General features: G+C 36.4%; 1 protein-coding gene across 1 annotated transcript in view; it reads right to left on the reverse strand.

The window, feature by feature from the left end:
* The window catches only part of GPC5 (glypican 5), a 685893-nt gene that overhangs the window by 429049 nt on the left and 234139 nt on the right, over window positions 1–22705 (reverse strand). The window contains exon 6 of the mRNA XM_065655261.1: window positions 20892–21012. Within this exon, the coding sequence (XP_065511333.1) occupies window positions 20892–21012 (121 nt within the window). The remainder of the gene's footprint in view (window positions 1–20891; window positions 21013–22705) is intronic.

Raw genomic sequence — 22705 nt, forward strand, 5'->3', positions numbered from 1 at the left:
CCTGAACTGAGGCTTAAAATTTTTTATTTGATCATCATCTACATTTTATTTCCATGACCTCATTGCCATAATTCACTCCCCTTCAAGTTGCTTATTTGACATCACCTTTGTTAGTGGAAATGGACGTATCAAAGCTCAGTTCTCTCAAACTGCCTTTTTACTAATCTTGCTGAAGGTTTTTCTTACTATTGGTTTTACTATTCTCCACAAGTTTTAGTCAGCTTGACTTTTGGCAATTCCATGTAATTCCTGCACTTTCTAACAACAGCCTTCCATCAGGTCCCTGATTTCCAATAGGCCTTTGCATTTTTATTTATCCGTTTTGATTTGGATCCCCAGTTTGTTACTTTATTTTTCCTCGTGTTTCTTGACATTTAAATAAGAGACAGTTTCTACAATTCAGAAACATTTTATATTCAAAATCATTAGATTCTCAGCAGAGTTGCTTTCATAGCCCTAATTTTTTTCAGTTTGCCCTTTGAAAAAGAAAAATGTTAGCTACAAAGCTCTTGTGTATGAATGGCTTCTAACTTTTTCAGCAGTATGTTAATTTAAAATATCAAAAGCTTTTTAAGGTGACTAAAGCACTTTAGTAACATGAGAAATGATCACCTGATGTCATTGCCAGCAAAGTATGCAGGACTGCATTTAGATTCCTTCCATTAAAGAAGTCCCCATTTGTTTGCCTGTGCGACTGTACAAAAACCCTAGTGGAGTGACACAACATTTTCTCTTTTCTTGTTCTTTGTCCATAGTCAAAGTATCAAAGTATTCTTTCTTGAAAAACACATGATACTTCCCACTCTAAATAAATACATATATTACTGGATTGCTAATGTAAACTTTTATTGTTTTAAATATTGGGGGGGGGGGAGCTGCTTTTTTGTTTTATTTTGTTTGTTTTTATGAATCGGTCATTCCTTCAATTCCATTTGGGACTTATAGAATCCCAAACTCTTTACAGAATGACTTTGGGGTTCATTCTTTCCCAGCTTTATAATTAGCTAGAACTGAGGGTTTACATTTCCTGGGCGAGTACTGTAATGACCAATTTATTAGCAAAAGTTATCTAATATGATCTCAGTCCTGTTCTTCTTCTTTTCAATTAATCCACTGCAATCACAGGATGTAGTATGCAACGTTATTGGTTTAAGTTGGTTTAAATTGTTTTCTTATCTCACCGGTCCTGAGATAACAGCATAGCAGATCAGAGCTGGGTAAAAGCAATCCTCTCCTGCCTATTCATCCCTCTAAATCACCCCAAAACAGCTATGCGAAAGAATCTGCAAAGAAGAATGAAGACAAGAACACTGAGATATTTAGCAGATGGGAATCCTTAATACTGGTATTTCTGCTAAAGCTTTGTGTCATGAAAATATATCCTGAGTTAATTAAGTACACTCAACTTACTCCCAAGAAATCATCTCATTAGGGTTTTTTAATGAAGTTTACACGTCTGGGGAGCTGCTAATAGGTTTTAAGAACCTACAGGATTTTTGCAATGCTGAAAAGTGGTCAGTCTGTTCTTGAAAGACAGTTGCCTAAGGTCCACAAGAACAGATGCAAACAGATTTTGTTGTTGCCCACAATGAATGACATTCCCTGTCTTTGGCCAAATATATCTAAGAATGATATCTCAGTTTGGACTGTGGTCATTCTACAGTGCCAAAATAGAAAAATGAGACATTCTAGAGTATGATTCAGACCATCTCAAGTCTGAATTGCCTCTAGAGGTGCTTTTTTGCTTTTGTTACAGGGAAAGTCTCAGAAAGATTTAAACGACTCATGACGGTTTGAGCCCAGGCTACAACTTTGCTTTTAATATCAAAGTAATGATAGCCATTCATGTCATTTTTTTTTTCTTGTATAAATACACACAATACCAATATACTATTTTCCTACCCCGAAGGAACTTGCATATTTCACACCCTAAATAATGGAACTGCCACACAAGTTAGAAAGCAATAAACATAAGACTAAAAAATAATTATTGTAGTGCTTGAAACTTATTATTTTAAATGCTTTGGGAAACGAACGAGAGAGAGAGGTAGAGGAACAGGAAAAGAGAAAGAAGTGGAGCAGCATTAAAAAGTATTTTATAAAATTAAGCCTTTTACTTGAGCCACCCATTCCTGTACAACATAGAAGCACAGAGCTAAAGAACACAATCTCAGGGTCTACAGATGACATTCCATGTCGACCAACAATACCAGAATATCTTATGTACAATAGCCTTGAAAATAATAAAATGTGGTTTTAGTTACAAATTCTAGAAAAAATAGGTAATAATGAAAATAATTTCCTGTAATTTGTGGTGCTGATCACTGTAAACAGACTCATTTTTTTATACCAGAAAAAATGTCTAAAACGTTTTTCAAAGTATTAGAAGACATATCCTCTAAATTTCACTACTGCAATCAGAATCCACAAAATATACACAGTCCTATGAATTCTGTTCCTAAAACTGGCCTCTTTCATTTTTCCAGAATATTTCCAGGTTCATTTAGACAAAGAAGAGCAAAATTAACTTATTTAGTAGGAACGGCATCGATGAAATTGAATAAGACCTTTTCTCCTTTTTTTCTCTTTTTCTTTTTCTTTTCTTTGGTATGACATGAATCATCGGCAGTTAAAAATCCTAAAACATTTTCTCAAAATTGTTTGAGGGCTTTTTTGTGAATAACATCTAGGATTACTAAAGATGAAAAATAATATATTCCACTTGCTCCACTTTTTGTTTGTTTATTTATTTTACAGACATTTATGCCAATATACATTTCTTTTAATTTCTTAAGAAACACTTCTTTCCCCTTACTTCTCCATTTCCCACCATTTCAAAGTTATCTGAGCCAGGAGGGTGCTCTGTAGCAGTTGCCCACTGGTGCCATGCGAAAAGCTGCATTTCATCCCGCAGATGATGCTCTTCCAACCAAAGCCTGTTTGAGGTGGGAGGGAATGAAGAGTAATGGGATTTATTGCTGATGAGAACCTGGTGGCGAGTGGAGTGCAGGGGACAGGGGACAATTCTGAATAGCATTTCCAGGAGACAATGAAGAGGTACCAGTGAGGGTAATGATACTGGTTTTCATATTAGGGTAAGGTAAAGTTTCTGGTGAAAAATTTTATACCTGGGGCATAAGGAGACAGGTAAACACAGACTGTTACATTCAAGGGACCTAAAAAGTATGGTTAGAGGCCTGACACACAGGCTGGGCAGTTCAGAAAAAAACTGATTATGAGTTGAGTAGATGGTCAACACAAAGGAACAAACGGAACAGATTAATTAAACAGCACATGAAAGAAAACTAGAAATCAGAATTTCAAAAGCACTATAAGACGTTCTGACAGCACTTTCTGTGAATTTCATAAACAACAACAGTGAGGTCTCAGCATGAAATAAAATATCTTAAAGTGGAGCAATACTATCTTTCTCATGAATATTAGTAAAAAAAATAAAGAACAGGAAGTATACAACTATCTGCAGTCTTTCCCACGAAAGTCATAGAAAGTTTTTAAAAACAAACAAACAAACAAAACCCCAACAACAACAACAATGAATACTTCTTCTGGTTTTAAAAGTTCTAAATAAAGCTTCCTCAGAATTCCTCAAAACTGCCATTCTTATTGTTTGTTATGTTTTCATACACCATCAATTCTTGGTAAAACTTGTGTCCTCCAAATGCTTCTAACTGAAGAGATGTCCTCCTACACAGGAATATACAAATCTTTTAATGGACAACTATGACAATAGTTTTCTTACAACTGAGGTTTTTTGAGGTGAATTCTTCATGTATTAATATATACCCTCAAGATATATCAAACTGACTCGTGTATTAGGTTTAATTTTACTTAATTCTAGACAACAAAAATGCAAATGTCCATGTGCAACATCTTCAGAGTTTAACTACAGTCATCCAAGAGAAAAAAAACACCTTAATCTGACCAACCCAGTGCCCTGAAATTGCCAAAGAAGGCAAATCAGTTCCTTGGTTATTATAGTGTGTTCTGGAAGCTATGTAAATGGAGATGTCTGCACTTCACCAGCTAAATCCTAATTTCGCACTCTGATCTTAGCAACTTCATCAAAGAAGACTTCCTTACAAGGAATGACAGAAAATAGAACAAACATAATAAGTAGTTTCTTGAAGGACCTGCACAGCATGCCAGCATAAGTTATATAAGCAATAACACATACAATCTTAATATTATATGTAATAACTAGTTGATGCTTGGCAATCAAGGCTTTCCCAGTTTTTGGTTGTTTTTTTTTGTTTCGTTGTTTGGTTTGGTTGTTTGTTTGTTTGTGGGTTTTTGTTTGTTTGTTTTGTGGTTTTGTTTGGGTTTTTTTTTCCCCAATATTCCAACGATATCAAGATAAACAATGTTACCTTTTTGCATTGTGATACGGGAATTAGAATATCACAACTGGGCATTTTTTCAGCTGTAGCCTGTAGCGACTGAACTTCTAATAGGAGATGCTTAATAGATTTGAATACCCGAAGCTGTTTCTGATCTTAGCCCCTTTGACTAAATACATGGAATTCTGTGCGTGAAGAAAAATGTGGACTGTCTCCAAAAGGATCTTAAGTCTTTCATGGCTCATATTCTGGCTTATCTGGTAGTCCTCTTACAAGGATCAGTAAGTGATTCTTCACTGCTAACATATTAAGGATTCCTGGAGAGCTTGACTGCTCATTTGACTCCTAGTCATAGTGGCCCATTTCATAAAAGTAATGAGTGAGAAAATAAGAAATATTCCTGGAATTCCCAGATGACTCCAATATCTGCATAGTCTTTCACCAGTCTTGCACAGTATGAGCCATACGTCTTCCTGATGACAAGCTTTATGTCTCCTTGACCATAACAGAGTTAACAAGATTAAAAGCACTGTTAAGGAAAGCAGAACATTTTAAATAAAGAGGATACATGAGAGTCAGCTGTTCAGATTGATCCTCCTCTGATAAGCTGCCAGAAACGTAAAGGCAGGAAAAGAACCCACTTTCTTACTTCCTCAAGTAAGAAGTGCTCCAGCTCCTCCAGAGCCCAGGAACTGGGCAAATATTTCAGCAAAAACATTCTCTCTTTTTAAACTCAGATGCTAGTCACACAAAGTCAATTGAATCAATCAGACACAGAAGTACATGAAGCCATTCATGCCCTGAAGCAGATCCCCAGCAAGACGGAGCAGAGTTCCCAATGAACATACATCTATGTGATTAGCTGCTTTGGGGCAGGCACCAGATGGATATGCAATGCATAAGCAGCCCATAGCCCTAAGAGACAAAGTCTTGACTCTTGAGAACTGGTTGTTAACCTGAAAAATTTCAGGGAGACAGAGAGGTTTATCAACAGTACTCTTTGAACATTCATCTCCAGCATTGCTGAAGAGCATGTTCTCGTAGGAAGCCCATAGTGAACATCTGGATATAGCAAACTCATCTCTAAGCTAGCAACACCAGAAATCAACCAGAACAGCAGTGAGATATTGAGGGGAAAAGTAATCCCAGTGATAGATCCTCTGCATCTTCTTGCAGTCATCCCCTCCCTGGAAGAAGAGATTCCTACAGGGACTAGAGGTAGGCTGAAATCGTGGGCAAATAGTTCAATGTGTGATGTCAGAGAAGAAATCACACTAAATTACCTGGCTGTGGTGAACCCTGTGAGTTGTCTAGATAAGATATCTAAAAATTGCTGGAGAGAAACAAGTACTACAGATACACACAGATTAAAAAAAAAAAAAATCTGGAGACAGCATTTAAGCTGTTTGGAAGAAAACTGAAGACCAAGTCCTCTACAGCAGCATTTATACTGACATACTTTCAGTATCATATATAGGGCCAAAAATATAAGTACAGAAGCAAAGCTTTAATCTACAACAGAAGAAAGAGTGCAAGTCAAAAAACATTCAGATTAATCAAGAACAGGAGACACTTCAGAAATGAAGGGAGCTGTTACAGGAGAGACTAACTGCAGCTGAGCTGTAAGGGAACCAGATGGCTGGCACTTCAAACAAGGCTTCAAAAAGGTTGTAAAGGAGTTCTTAAACAGAAGAATGGGGAAAATGCTGACAGCTACGACAAAGTACGTACTAGATACAAAGCATTGCACTGTGGCACAGAGGTGCAGAGGTTTAGAGAAGGACTTCTAGTAAAGGCTAAGATGGAGGATAGCAAAAGTCAAAAGAGAAGAACAACAGATGGAATGGATCAAATATTATAATAAATAAAGCATTTAATGAAGAACTTCCATGACACTATTGAATATCATGCTCCAGGGTTATAACCATATTTAACTGTTCAAAACCAGTATGAGACTCCCTTGGAAAGCAGATTTTTACACCTCTGAATATTACAAAGGCATTAAATCAGGGGATGAAGAAATGAAGAAAGTAATGATGGCTAGAGTTATGAACAGTAGCCTTACTGGGATGCAGTTTTGATATATGTTTGCATATCCTCCCTAAAAAGTAATGTTGTTATAATTTATTGACATATTGTACTGCAATTTTGTGTTTGTGCTTTGAAATTAAGCCTCGAACAGAAAAAAATCAGCACAGACGTAAGTAAACAGTTCTGTTGCAAGGCAGAGTCAGGGCAAAGTGGCTAACGTAAGAAGGAAATTACAGTTTAAGGTAACAGAATTTGAACTTTGTATCCTCTTTCAACCTTAACACTGTGTTTTTATCATAGTTATTCATTATTTGCCCTTTAAAATGCCATCTCTCATCACAATCAAGGCAAAAGTTTTCACAGAGTCTATAATACACTTTCTCTCCTACTTTCCTGTATGGATAGTTATTAGCTAACAGTAAGACCTTAATTCAGATATCTAAAACTAGCTCTTTCTGTTATGATTGACTGAGAAGCAACATTTCTGTGTTCGAGCTGGGCTGTCACTGACCTGCATACCAACAAGAAACATGGAAGGGCAGAAAACCATTAAAAGAAATGCTGGGTATAACAGAGAAATATATTATGGAATGAGAGGAAAACCACAGGATTCTTTAAGAAGATGGAAAGACGAACTGGGGAGGGCCAGGAAACAAAAAGAAGCAGCTGGGAAAATAGTACTTTAAGGAATATGGAAGAAGAGTAGGACACTTCTCTCTTCACTGCGGTTATACATCCCATCAACAGGCAGAAAAGAAAGACTTTTATTTAAAATTAACTTACAGCACACTTACACAGTTAAAACTTTTAGCCTCCACAAAATTTCTTTTGTGATTTGCACAGCCCGGATTATGCACCAGTGTACCTATGAGCAAATTTATATGGTGATCAAACGTTAAGTGACACTGGATGTGGATAGTGATTACTTTTAATGATTTTGCTCAATTGAAGTAACATGCAAGTTACAAGAAGAGAAGCTTCTAATCAAAACATTATCATACACGAAAAGCTGGGGCCTATATATTGTGTTTAAGAAATGATAGATGACAGGATTGTTTTGGAGTTCTCTTTGCAGATACAGTTCATTGTTTGTTGTTTGGGTTTTGCCCTTTTTTTTTTTTTTAATTCTCCTACATCTGTTTGTGTCAGTGCAGTGATGTAGTCTATAGATCTAGCTGAACTAGTCCCCAAGACAAAAAAAGCTCAGGGAAAAGAGGAAGCAGAGGTGCCTCATCAATGTCCTGCTACCCAAACGGCACTTCCTATAATTATCAGCCGCTCCAGGGTAAGAAGGAGAAAAAGATATTTCCATTTTCTCTACAAAGCATGACCTACAGGAATGGAGATAATGAACTTTGCAAAAACTTAGGGGGTGTCCTTGGCAGAAGAATATATAGATCTTCCCCAAAACTTTCATCTGTCTGCTTTTAAAGATAAGGCCTATGAGAAACACAAGAGGGTTAAGAAGGGCAAAAGACAGTAAAATTTATGAGCATTAAGGAACTGGCGAGTATGCTGGTTTCAAGCCAACAAATAAGATAATATTATTTTTAGGATGTAAGGTCTTGGAAAGTCATTTAAATAAATGAATGCATTAAAGTAAATTTAAATGAGACTGCACCATCTGTCTAATAAAGTATAACAAGATTGGTTTGGTTATACATCTTAAAGACAAAATTTGAAAAAGATTTTTCAAAAGTAGTAACTAACCTGCCTTGTAAAGAGATGAGATATATAAATATCATTCAATCATATTACTATCAAAGCTATGATTTGTTATATTGTCCTGGGTCATTGAGGGGGGACAACGAGAGGAGGTGGTCTGAGTCAGGTGACCACAAATTGACCAATGGGAGTATTCCATCCCATTCACGACTTCCTGGATTTAAAAGGTGGACCCGAGGGAATCTCTCTCTCTTCTGCTGGGTCTCCTGCTGCTTTGCTTCGTCTCTGCGTTTTTCTGCTGTCCCTGCAAGCTGAGGCCTCGTGGCTGTCCCTGCAAGCTGAGGCCTCATGACAAACTGGCTGGCTGAAGGATCCTGCCGAAGCAGCTGCTGGGAATTGCAAGACTGGTCTATAATATCGGTTCTGCTTTATTTTTCTCTATGTTTATTTAGTAGTGTTAGTAAAATGTTTTCAAATTTTCCAGCTTTCTTCTTTCTGTTCTTCTTTTCCTTTCCTCTCAAAATCGCCTGTCCTTAGTGAAAAAGGGGGAGGAGAGGAGGGGTGGAAAACGGGAGGGGGGAAGAGGGTTAAGGAAAATACATCTGCCGCGGTTTTTGATTGTCTCCCCACGATCAAATCACGACATATACGTGTAATGAATCTCGACAAGTTTTCTTCTGTTAATGCATTTTTTTAATTATGTGATTATTTTAGAAGGAATCTAGAATGAGCATATTTATCAGGCTTTTTTTGTTGTTTTGTTCCCATTCTTTTTAAATGCATCAGTCTGTTAAATACAGAGCAGTATAATAATTCTCTTTCTGGAGAGAACCTAACAAACCTAACCACAAACCTAATAAATAACCATACTCTGCCAGGACAAATTTGTATTTGCTTATATTATATCTTGAAAGAAAAAAAAAAATAAAAATTGCATAGCGCAGCTTGCTTCTGAGACTTTTCTTTAATCCACAGCGCTGAACAGTTTTCCTGAGGCTTCAGGCAAATCGTATATTTCCCCTTTGGTTCTGATTCTTCAACCATTCGCTGGCTGACTTCCTCAAGACAACACAAGGGGTTTGCTGAGCAAAATTTTTGCCCTGAAAATATATGGTACACTTTCAAACACGCATTTTGTTATCCATATAGATTTCATATGCACACTACAGGAGTGAAAAGCAGTTTAATGCACCATACTATGCTGCCGTTCTCTACAATTTCCTGCACTTACAGAGAACAAAAGACTAGGCAGATGGTTCTTTAGGCAACAAGTAGCCCTCATAGATAACATGGGATTCCTGTTTTTAAGATTTCAGAGCAACAGATTGTTCTCCAGACTGATATTTCTTATGCCTGTAGAATGCATTGCTTATTGTACAGACTGACAAGGAGAACAAATTATGGTGATGCCTGCAGCAAACTACTTGCTCTGTGTTGCTGTCTACACACCACTGACTCAGAGGATTTCCCAGGACTGAGATTAAAAGAAAATAGTAAGTCTCAAATAGGAAACATTTAAAATGTTCAAAACAGATGTAACACTTTCCAGGCCAGAAAGTGGACATAAACATTTTTCTCTCAGTAGTTAACTGCACACCACTGAAATATTGTTGCTTCTCCTGCTTGCAGTGTTTTGTGCTACTGTGGTACCTGTTTTGTTTTAGACATCATAGTTTTGTATAGTGACAGTTGCACATATTCTAAGAAATAGTCTTATGATCAGTGATGATAAAGCCTGTTTCCTAATTCTTTTTACTTTATAGTTGATGACAACCTGTGTTGATGGCCATAGCATTTATGATGACCGTTCCTATGTATATTACCTGGTGTTAACAAAGCATGAGTTCATGCTGTAGTGTTTTCCTCAGCTGTGACACTTGGACTGACAAGAGACAATGCATTTCCATTTTATCAACACCTACAGAAACATGATTATCTTTGAAGTGATCTCTGCTGCTGCACAGAATCCACACCCAGGACACTAACATGGGGAATGCACCGATCAGTCACCATGAACATACAAATGTATTCACAGTACAGATATCTTGCTTATTCCCTCAATACATCACCTTAGAGGAAATGCTCACTCAGTAATTTGCACAGTATTGGTGAGACCAGTACCCTGAGACCATCTAATTGTCACTTAGATCTTAATGGTACCTACTGTAATTCCAGTTACTACTCCACTCTTTTTTTTTTTTTTTTACTTTTAATGAGTTTGCTTGCATACAAAGTATTTTGTTAATGTTTTTATGACATTAACACACTATAGCTGTCATTAATTAGTACTAATAGGAATAGTAAGCTCCTTCTCGAATATTTGTTGATACTTTTCATTCCGATGTGATATATAATTGCTGAGCCTCTACTCAGAAGAGGCTGTCAATGAAGCTACTAACTATGGGTTGGGTTTGTGATAGGTATCAGATTTCCTAAATTATAACCACTAATTTGATTTTCACTTCCGACTAGAGAGTTGATTTCCTGCTTTACTTAAATCTTCTAAAGTCTCATTTGATATTGAAGTCTACTTTTCCCTTTTTACCAAGTCCATTGTTCAAAGTATGTCTGTTTGGGAATATTCCTCTATCTTTTATTAATGTGATCATCGAGTCCAACTCCCTGCTCCTCACAGGACTACCTAAAAGTAAACCACAGGACTAAGAGCATCGTCCAGACCCTCCTTGAACTCTGACTGGCTTGGTGCCATGGCATCTTCCCTGGGGAGCTTGTTCCAGTGACTGACCACCCTCTCCGTGAAGAACCTTTTCATAATAAGCATACTGATTTCAGAAGTAGGTGTTGTAACGCTGTATGGGTGCGGGTGCCCAGGTGCTGGCAACGGTGGCTGCAGGGTGGCCTCTGTGAGGAGAAGCCGGGACTGTCCCGTGCCAGACACAGCCAGCTCCAACCAACCCACCGCAGGGCATGGCTGAGTCCCTCAGCCAGGGTGGTGGCACCTCAGGCAAAACTCATTTGAGAAAGGGTAGGAAACACCGAGAAACCCGCAGAGAAGCAGTCTATTTCTAAAAGAGTGTAGAGGGAAAAAGTGTGAGGAGGAAGGAGTGGCAGAGATGAAGTTTTATGAACTGACCACAACCTCCATTCCCCGTCCACCTGCCACTGTTCAGGGTGAGACGACAGAAGAGTTGGGAACAAACGAGGGAAGTTGAGCCTGGGGAGAAGAGTTGGGGTTGGGGATCTGAGGGGAAGGAATTTCTAGTTTTTTCTTTGTTTCTCACCATAGTACTCTACTTTCAATTGACAAGAAATTAAATTATTTTTCCCCAATTTGAGTCAGTTTTGCCCGTGACAGTAATTGGTAAGAGACCTCCTTTTTTTTTATCTCAGGTGATGAGTTTTTTCATCTCATTTTCTCCCTTTGTGCTGTTGAGGAGGGGGAGTGAGGGAGCAGCTTGGTGGACATCTGGCATCCAGCCAAGGTCAACCAAACATAGATTGTATTTGCTTGGATGCAAATAAAACGCTTCAGTTAATGCATCTTCCTCCAGAATCACTTCTGTTAAAGGAATTTACAGTGCAAATCTGGGAAAACAGTTCAAATACAAAGACTGCTTGAAGTCTTAAACTCTCTCCATATGATTAAGCCAACCTTTCTAATAGTAAACAAGCTTATTCAAAGCTGCATATAAAATATTTGCAAAACAAACTAGCATAATATTTCAGAAGACATTTAGGATAAAAATGTTTTATAGCAAACTGCAGCCTGCTGCAAAATACATTTTGTAAAGAAAGTAACTAAACAGTAGTTCTACTCCTGCACAAGAACAGCACAAGTCAGTATGACTACGATCTGATATTCAAACAGATATTCACTTGTAACAATACTGGGCATGTATGTATTCCAGTGTAGTTCGCAGACTGTAGCTAAATGAGCTAGGGCAGTCCCAAAACTTATTAGTTTAAGTAAGATTCACTGTACTGTATTAAAGTCTAATCACATTAGTGATATTCTTGTCATTTCTAATGCGATAAATACCAGTGAATCCTTAAGTAATTTAAAAAACGATTAGTAGGGTAAGTCCTTCCTGTTTTATTGTCTATTATAGACACATCACCTGCATTTTGGTTTATTGTCAACCTGACCTGTGAATGTAAAAGACAGAATGAATAATGTTTGTAATACAAGCAGCTGACGCTTGTATGAGTCTCTAAAAAGTCCAATTATTGTTCCACAAAAGAAAAAAAGGATGTATTTTTTCAATCATAAGAAGAAAGACTTTACACAAATTCAGACCCCATTAAGCAGGACTCTTGCAAGCTGAATTCCTAAAAATCATTCCTAGTTCATTATACATTAAGTGGCACGGTGGCCATTGCACAATTGATTCTCCAAATGGGAAGGCCAACAGCAAAATACGCCATATGATTCCTTAAAACAATCCTACAGTGAAAGCAGAGACAAGCCATCGGTTAAACGGGTGTTCACTCAAAATTAGGTGCATTTCATATACCAGTTTTCTCCTCCCTCCTCACAAGACATCACAGAGGTTAAATAAGTTACCCAATTAAAACGTGAAGTCAGGCATTGACAGATTCTCTGTTCAATACAATTGAAATAGATAATAAATTTAAGAAGGTTTTTGCCTTTTTTTCATAACAATTAAAAAAACACACGTGCCTCTAAAAAATCCCAAGCCATTTTGGATGAGAGATTCTCCCAAACTGGATAGTTAATTAAAAATCTGGCAATGCATGCAATGTCGTACATTATGCGGTATGTCACACCCATCTATACAACTAATGGAGTACTACCTCAATACAGAAAGAGGGATTTTCTATTTTCTGATGAAATTATAGAAGAAAGCAAACATGTCCAGCCTTCACAGACCAAAGTTATTGAGAGGTTGAGTTAATACCATTCTGACAACTGCATCGGGGCCCTGAAGCCCTCTTGAACTCTCTAGTTTGTCCTATTATATATCAATGTATATTCCCTTCCTTTTCTAAGGTGGGATTGGGAATTAAGGACCTCAGAAGCTCCTTTTCACTTTCAGAATTGCTCCTATTTCCACAGCGTAGGTGGACAAAACTACTTGTTTTCTTTGAGATTTATAGCCAAAGTTTTGGAAGTTTGAAAGAAGCATTAAAAAATAAAATAAAAATCAATTTTTAAGAGAGTCAAGGAGCCTAAACAATAAATTATAAATAGAAAAAAATAATTTCCTTTCCACAGTTTTGAAAACAGTAAAGCAGATCATATCTTCTACAGTAAGCAAAATCTGTGCCCCGGATCATATTGTTGTAGCTATAACTCTTTCAAAATCTCAAAACTCTCCATCACTTAGCATTGTACTTAAAAATGAGATGATAGAACAATGTTCCTGTTTTGCTAAGAAACCTCAAGCCAAGCAGTTTTTACCAGCTATAGCAGCAAGCAATTTAGGTGCAAAATAAGCATTTGTAGAGAGCATCTGCACCGTAATGAATACTTCAGTTAGTGTCACTATCCACCTAAGTAGCTAGAAAAGGCTGTTGTGTTTTCTGTGCCACTGTTGTCTGCACTAAATGGATAAGAATTGATAGTATCTCTCTGTTGCATCAACGTTGAGTGCTTTCTCACTGTGTACTGTGCAGTGCTTTACAAGCAATGGGAGAGGAAAAAAATAGCAAAAATACAAATGTTAGGGTTTTAATTATTTTTAATTAGCTCATCATTAAGAGTTTTACACAAATTTGAACCTTAACCATAATTCCAGCAATCTTTGTACAATGTACATTCTCTTCTTTTTGTTATTCCCATTAAGAGAAATCAAAAGCTTTTCATTTAAGCACAAATCCTATTTTAAAAGATACTACAAAAAAAGGAGCATCATTTGTGCTAAACGAATGGGACCCTGATTAGCCTTTAATAACTTTGGTAGGCTAGTTAGTGAAAACCAAAACAAATCATGAAAAATATTATTGGGTTATTATTTAAATTACTTGCAAAAAGGACTATGTGGCTGGTGACCACTTCTTCTCTATTTACTCCCTCGGCATCCCAACAGTGATAGCTGTCTGGACTCAACTTCACACCCTCCTAATCAGTTTTTCCTTCTCTGCCTTCTACCTGTAAACCATACAGAGGTTTGAGTCTCCACGTAATTCCCCAGGACATACAATCATTTCAGAAGGTTCGTTTAACTCTTAGTGTTTTGACTTACAAATACAGAAAGACCACCTTTGTGAGCAACAAAAAGGGCATACACCTTCATTATCATCATACAACTGTGAAGAAAACCTTTTCACTCTCAAGACATACAAAAGTATCAGTGATTCTGCACTCTAATGTGTATTTTTGAGGCTGAAAGTTGAAGTGTATTTTAAGAAGACAAGGGTGAAAGTCAGAAACTAATTTCTCATCTCATTCCTAGCTCTTTAATAACTTTACAGAAATTATTCCAATCTTACATGCAATGGTGATACTCAGGTATTTAATGTACCTTTGGCACCAGCTGCCAGTCAGAAGGACAATACAGTGGGACAATACAGTGGGACAAGCCAGCTCTCCATGGATCTGCCAAAAGACAGGAACAGCTCACACAACAAATATGAAAAAGGCTTCTCTGTCAAGTAGGAATATCCTAATACGACACATCACTGGAATACTCTGCTATCATGCCTTGCCAAAGACAGAGTTGATTTCAAAAAGACAGTAACATTGTATTTATTCCAGAAATAAAACAAAAGAAAGAGGCGACACAGCAAATGCAAAAGGGACAGCCAACAAATCACTGGGGAAAAAAATAACATAATCAAGATATTGAGCTATTCTGTACCTACAGGATTGTTCTAACTATGGAAGAAACTAAAAAGTGAAAAAGGCAGTAAAAACAAAATCTAAAGCAAAAATAACTTTTAAGTATTTGTAATATGCAAAGAAAAACAAAACACAAAACGAAACAGAACTTGTGAGGCAGTCTTTCCTGTTCCAACAAAAATAATAAATAGGCAGTTTAGGAGCAAACGCAGCTGAAAGCAATTCTAACACCAGTGAATGTTGAATGGCTGTTGCACTGAAATTTTACTTCCCAATTACCTCTACAGGGTACCTGTTATTGAACAGTGCAAAGTGCAGGATACAATGTATCAACAACATTAAAAAAAATTAAAAAGGAAGAAAAAGGAAAAAAAAAAATTTGAAAACAAGTCTCCAAGAGTATGTTACTAAAGAGTGTATTAAACTAAGGCCCTAAGTATCTGAGATTTTTAAATGCTGTACTCTTGAGAATTCGCTCATTCCATGAGAAAGAATTGCATTTCAGTCATCAGAGTCATCAGAATGTATAATTCATCAAATTTATACAGCAGTTTGAACTATCCTAAGAGGCAGAGGGATTTTAACTATTAGATGATTAGCATAACACTAAAGAAGGCATAAACTTGATATCAGTGATCAAAAGGAAGCACAATTGCAAGTGTCACATCTTGTATATGAATAATTTAAAAACATGGTTCTTTGTGTGTGCGGATGAGGACTGAGATAATGTATTCCATCACCATTTCCAATATGTACTTGAACAGCTCTCATGAAAACACATATTATTTTGCCCATGCTGTGGTACCTTGATAAAAGCTTTAAAAAAACACAGCTGGAAAGTTTAGTTGTTAGTATGACAAATCAGTGTCAAAATCTCACCTCACTATTTCTGTAACCTTTTCGAGCTAGATAAATGGGTAAATGATGGCCTGGTGAAACACAGTGTATACTACATTGTATTAACGACCAGCAGTAAAGGAAAAAATAGATTGTCACCTACATTTAATGTTTTATGAAGTAGTGACCTCTATTCACTTAAAGGATGTAGGTGACACTTCCATTAGTGACAGTTTTCAGCCCTTTGTGGAGAAAGTATATATTATTCCTTGTATATCAGCTAGCAGTCCAGTGGTATAGCAGTATAAGACAGGATCCCTTCCAAATAAATTCAGGTACATCTTTTCCTGCACGCAGAAACAGGAAATCATTTATCCTAATAGAAGCATTTACATTTCTAGTGTAGTCCACAGAGTGGCAGGTGCCTCTGGAGATCTCCAGAGGGAGATTTGGTCTGCCTAATTCAGACAGGCAGACAAAGGGGTATTTTCTGTGATTGTAAGATTTTGTAAAATTAGGAACTCTTTATTTCACCTGTCAATACAAGCTCCAAGTAACATCTATTATTTTCAAAAGCCGTATGTTTTTGAGATTTTATGAAAGAAGAAATACATTGAAATGACCAAGATCCAACCACGTGTAATCACAGTGCCAAAATATCATACTTACTTCATAACCTCAGTATTTGCACTTGCAGGAAAGACAAATGAATCATGTTTTGAAATTATAGAGGAAGAAAGAAAAAATAATTACCATTATTATTGCTGCCATATGCAACTGACTTTGCTTGTCATGATTGCCTATTAGAGTGATAGCTGCAGATTGCAGTACATAAGAGACTATGCATTGTTTGCCTACCGTGAAGATAAATGAATGAAGAAGAGCCCATCATTTAAAACTCTCCAAAACACCAGTCTGTACAAATAAGGATTTTTACAAAATAAGGTGACTTTGTCAAGCACTGACTGGTTCAGCAGAGCTTATGTTAGTTCCTCTAATTGCACTTTGTTGCTGTGAATACAAACCTGTGGGGTCCAGAGTGGAGTTTATAGCAGTCAAGGTCCAATGGCATCAAAAAGTTCTATTGATTTTTGGTAAATCCACTATTTACAGAAAAAGAAGGAAGATTACTCTGAGTCTTTCACACAGAAGAAGTGCCCAGAAACTACAGTCTGCTGGGAAGGGATACTATCACTTATGCAACATGTGATTTCAATGGTTTAAAGTTTTTAATAAAATAGATCCCAGAAAACAAAGTATGTTTAAGTATTGTATGTTTATGTATTTTAAAGCAAACTCTTTGCTTGGATTTTTATGCACTTGTATATCTACCTTTCAAGAAAAGAAGAGATACTAAGAGACAACGGTTCTTTTCTGCATGCAGGGCAGAATAGCCTTTGATCTATTTTCTTATGTACACATTAAATATAAGCAGGAAAGGATCTTCAAGATGTTTGTTATTCTCTTGCTGTTTCATAATATTTAGTAATTTGTACAATAAATATGTACAGTCTGATTTTCTGAGAGCCCAGTGAACCCTCCCATAAATGGGCTCTCCCTTTACATCTCAGAATATTCACTTCTTATTGCTGTCATGCTGAGATTCTTGAAAGTAAGAAGGGAAATTTAGTGTAATTGGTGAGAAAAGGCATCATCTGCTTTGATAAAAAAGAGGAAAGAACATTTCAGAAAACCATTAAGCTTTCTAACAGAGTTTTCATACCCTGGATTTACTAGAGAGAATTACTTTTTTTCTGGTCTGGAAGGACAACATGTAATCAGGATATATTTTTAAATCTAACTAGAATTATGTATACTAAATGCAAAACTGGTCATCTCTTCAAATTAGTCCTTCTATAGTTTAATCATCTTTTTTTAACCATTAGAAAATAATGTATAATCATAAAATGAGATCTTTTAAGAGCTCCTCAAATGTATGTATATGTATATGTGTCTATGTATGTGTCTATGTATGTGCATATCTATATGTATATGTTTGTATATGCTAAATATTTCTCTTTAGAAAATAATACATTTCTAGTTTGTGTGTTCAAACTAACAGCGTCTTGGAAAAGGCTCAGAAACATGACACAAGGGTGAAATCCTTCAGACCAGACACCTAAACACAAGTGTCTACAGTGTAGATGCCAACAAAGTAGGCAACGTACCCAAGCTCCTTTTATATTGTGCAGAACTAAAGAACTACCATTCTTCTTATCCTGTGCAGAACTAAAGAACTACCATTCTTCTTATCCTGAAGCATATATTTACATATGGCCAAATTAACTACTCTCTAAGGTCCATGGACTAGATCTACACGTAAGGGAAGCTTAAACACCTAAATGCAGGTATCTGATTAAAGAACTGAATTCCACCCCTGCTGCAAACAAATGCCACAGGTTATCACTGATTAAATTACATTTCAGTTCATTTCACCATTTTCCCTGTGAAAACCATCAGAAGCAAAGCTTCTGAGTCTTTTTTGTGTATTGATATTTACGAGATGGCGAAGATTGTTCAGTCCTGAAGGCCTTGGAACCATGACAGGCTGTACAAGCAAAAGAAAATCAGTCTGTATCTACCACTGATAACACTGAGCTCTGACTGAGGTTGAGAAGGAAGGACCATACCCTGTCATGGCATCATGAGACAGAGAGAAATGCTACTTTGACATCCTGCATCTTGCACTGTTTAAAAGCTGACGTGAAAAGTCGTATAAACCTGAATTACCACTCATTTCCTTTCTCCTAACATAGAGAGCGAATCGCTACTTACAAAACACAACTAAATAACAGAAAAGTACTTGTTTAGCAAACAAGGTTACAGCAACATGAAATTTATATAAAAATATATGTAGTTGCTTCCATAAATAGTAAGTTATATATCACCTTGCCAATCTGTGTCATCTTAAAGCTAAATGAAAGTATATAAACATTTACAGCTTTCAGGAATTATTAGTTCTGAAAAACAAGACTATGATTTTTTCTACTAAATTAGCTATTTAAACTTTTGCAGAGCAGTAATACTGCTTCGACAGAGTACTAGACTTAAGTATGTCTCTGTCTATCTCTGAGGCAAGACCACAACTCATTAAGCTCCCCTTATTTAATCTGTCCATCATAAACTTAATATGTAATACATCCTTTTCATATCATAAAGGACAAAAAGGTGATCTTTTGTATTTGAATATCTAATTTATGCTCCCCATCCTTCTTTCCCAGGCAGTAAATGGTAAAGAAAAAAGCTTTTTCTGCAGTTTCTTCAGCCCTTTTATCTAAGGAAAAGCAGTTATATGTCAGGTCTCTAAGGAATTTGATGCTCTTTTTATCCCCTGACCCTATTTCCATACTCAGAACTGCAAGAAAAGAAACTATCCCATAGAAAGAGAACATATTTGGAGGTTAGTAAGACTTGCAGTATGTAAATGATACATCCCTCTCACCAAGACCCACTCTAGTCTTTTGGGACAAGGGCAAATAAGCTCTCAAAATGAAATACCTTATAATGAAATTGTTGTATTCCAGTCTTTTAGATCCTCGAGGAAGAAACAACACAACTCCTAGTCTCTAGAGGAAAACAACACAATAAGCTGAGCAGTTCAGATTTAATATCAAAGATAGAGGGCATTCCTGATGGATGAAGGACATTGAGACTTGCCCAGTAAGATTTGCAGTGTTTTTCTTTGCACAATAGTTTGTAGTTCTTAATTAAGTCATAGCATCTCTTTGGAGAGAAAACGGTATTCATTTTCCCACCATTGTAGTCACCATTTTAATAAAGAGAGATAAAAGCATGTTGAAGCTGGAGGGCTATAAAAGATATTTCTTTTAAGGAGGAAGGAATAATGACTGCCTTTGAGCTTCAATCTGGATGCCACTTCTCCCAGAAAACAACCCTACTGACAGAAAAAAAAAAAAAAAAATCTGTTGTTTTTTTGGGGTTTGTTTTTTTTTGGGGGTGGGGGGTTGTTTTTGTTTTTGTTTTTTCTACTTCACCACTCTTTCCTTTGGTGTCAGAGAATAATTATTTTTCACAATTAGAGAAATATGAGCCAAGAGAGTTTATAATGAAGCTATCAGTCAAGTTAGAATGTCTTGCTTCTTTCAACTCCAGAAACCATTTGGGAAACTGTGTTTAAAAGCTGCCAAGAAGATAGAAAAACAAAATTAAAGCAAGTCCTTAGATGGAACTAAACGCACTAGGCAAGGAAGAGCTGTCTAATATCTCTAACTCTCATACTTGAAGAACAAGGTAGAAAAGGGGAGTGAAGACCAGAAGGGTGCCAAGCTTGCATGTCCTCTCTAAGTAGCCTCTCCTTTCACCAGTGCAGATGAGAGGACACTGGATTAGATGGGTCACTGACACAAAATGCCAGTAGAAGATTTCTTATCACTGAATTTTCAAATCACAGTGGAAACTTATATTATGAAACTGAAATACAGAGTTGTCAGCAAAATAACTTGGTTTCAACAGAATCAGGTTTTTGTCCTGTAGTTCTGGCTATCTGTGCATATGGATTCAGCATATAACAAAACATATCTGTAATCCTTTAAACATATTACAATACTACGATTGTGCAGAACCATATTGGAACTGACTGCCTTGTAAGCCTTAAATTTGGTAACTCTCAGATATGCACATCAGGTAACGAACACCAACTCCTTTAGAAAGCATACTATTCTTGTAAAAACTTCCTACTTTTTCTGTCTGGCATCTAAACAGAAAGCCTTGCAGCAAAACTATTTAAGAAAGAACCCAGATTTAGCAAAGAGTGAAATTATGTTTTAATGTTTTTTAAACATATGCACCCAGTAAATATCCCTAAATTACATTGCTTGTGCTTCTGTATGTTCACTGCAACGCTGAGCTGTGGTACTCACAGTTAAAGATGGCCCAGCTGCCAGAGTCTTACTTCCTACACTTATCTACTATATGCAAACCTTTTAACTAAACAATTTTTAATAATTGAAGTGAGACAGAGAGCAAGTAGTGTTTCACAGAATCACAGAATGTTAGGGATTGGAAGGGACCTCGAAAGATCATCTAGTCCAATCCGCCTGCCAGGGCAGGAACACCTGGAGGTTACACAGGAAGGCGTCCAGGCGGGTTTCGCTGTTGATGTGCACTGAGCAGTAACTTGAATTAAGAATTCACCTTTAATGCACAGTAAATTAATACTTTCACTACTAGAGTGGTCTTTAGTACTATACTATTATCTATAGGTAAAAGCAGCTTACCTGAATAACGTGTTTCAGCTTGTCAATAATTTGACTTATTACAGGATCTGTTCCCTTCACTCTTACTTCTGGATTTGCAGACTGAGCTTTGATTCCACTGCCAACCACACGATGAGTATAGCTAGTTTAATACACAAACAGACACACAAAAATGGCTTAGTAAGTTATTCTACTCTCAGAAAATCATCTTCTAGTTAGCATTAACTCTCATGGCACCAACATTTTACTTTAATAAGATGCATTAATTTTGTGCACAAATTTTTCACAGAAAATAAATACAGCATAATATAATTACCGCATTCCACAAAGCTGTATTATTTATTATACCTTTAATTTTACAACAAACTTTAATAACAAAAGAGTTATGCACATTTTGAAGCAAGAAACATTCAGCCCTATATATGATTTTGTGTATGCAAAGACTGTCCTGCACTTTGGTTTTGCTAAATACAAACTATACTGTGATTGCCTAAATGCAGGAAATTGCAGGATTTTAAAACAAACTCCAGATTCCACACACACAATATGTTCAGAGCTACACCCGGAGTTTCCTAGTGTTTTTGTGAATGCCCATGTAGGTAGAATATTTATTGCAGGACAACAGCCAAATTGTGCATAAATTATTTAGCATTACATAACTGATATAAGCAAAGAGTAGGCAAAAATTTACTTAATAGATCTGTAAAAGCAGTAGAAGCCAGATATATGCATGTTCCAGAAAGAACTGCTGTAGTAAGTAGAACATTGTTTCTAGTATATTAAAAGTCAAGATACAGAGACAAAAATTAAGGACATAGCGGAGTTCCATGGCTTATTAAGATGAAATTCTTCATTCAACTTTCTGTGTTATATGTAATACTCAAGTTATAGAAGAAAAACCGGATATCTACCTTCTCATCACAGATACTGTACTACATTATGCAAATACTCTCCATATGTTAGGTTTTGTCTGCATACTCTACGAAAGGATAGATCTATATATCTCTGTCTCAAAAATATTTTGCCAGCTGTTACACTGTAAGAAAAAGAAAGGAAAGAACCCTTTCACGAATGGAGTAAATAAATTTTTAATTCCTCCCTATTAGAGCTGCATATGAGTGTAGACAACACAGCAGATTCAAATTTTGCAGAACCCGTTTTATGAAAAATATTGCAGGTCCTCTTAGTTCTGCAGACAATCTTCCATGTATGCTAAACAATGAACACTGTTCATTAAAGAAAAGTTGCTACATAACAACAATATATTGTCTTTGATCTTTGCTTAAATACCATAAGTGAGATGAGGTTATTTCTAAGGAAGCATATACAGAATCACAAACAATTCCCAAAATGACATTGGCTGTGCTCATAGATATAAATTAACCCTGTCATAAAAAATTATATTAAAAAGTTTTCCATAAGTCCCAGAGAGCATAATTTGCCTACTATATGCATGACAAAAATTAGTAGCTACTTTAGGAATTACAAGAGGATGTTTTTTGGACCACTTGTTCTGCAAAATGCTTCAAAAGCGAACTAATTTTAAGGATTAACAAAATTTTCCATGACTTCTAAGGTATCAAGACCCAGCAGCCTTTCATTGCTCAAGTCTTTCAAAACATTTGGTTTCACATGGTAAATACTAAAATTGCAGACCTTCAACATACAGCTTTGCATGTGCTATTTAGGACAAGTGTACTCTCTATATCTTCTGCATGCAATCAAGTTCACTGGAAGCTGATATAATATCAAATTTGAATTCAATTATGTATCAAGATATCACAGCAATAATCACCTAGGAATAATCACAAGTTAAAGATTCCAGAATTATTCAT

Source organism: Caloenas nicobarica, chromosome 1 (genome assembly GCF_036013445.1).
Source record: "Caloenas nicobarica isolate bCalNic1 chromosome 1, bCalNic1.hap1, whole genome shotgun sequence".
Classification (NCBI taxonomy): domain Eukaryota; kingdom Metazoa; phylum Chordata; class Aves; order Columbiformes; family Columbidae; genus Caloenas; species Caloenas nicobarica.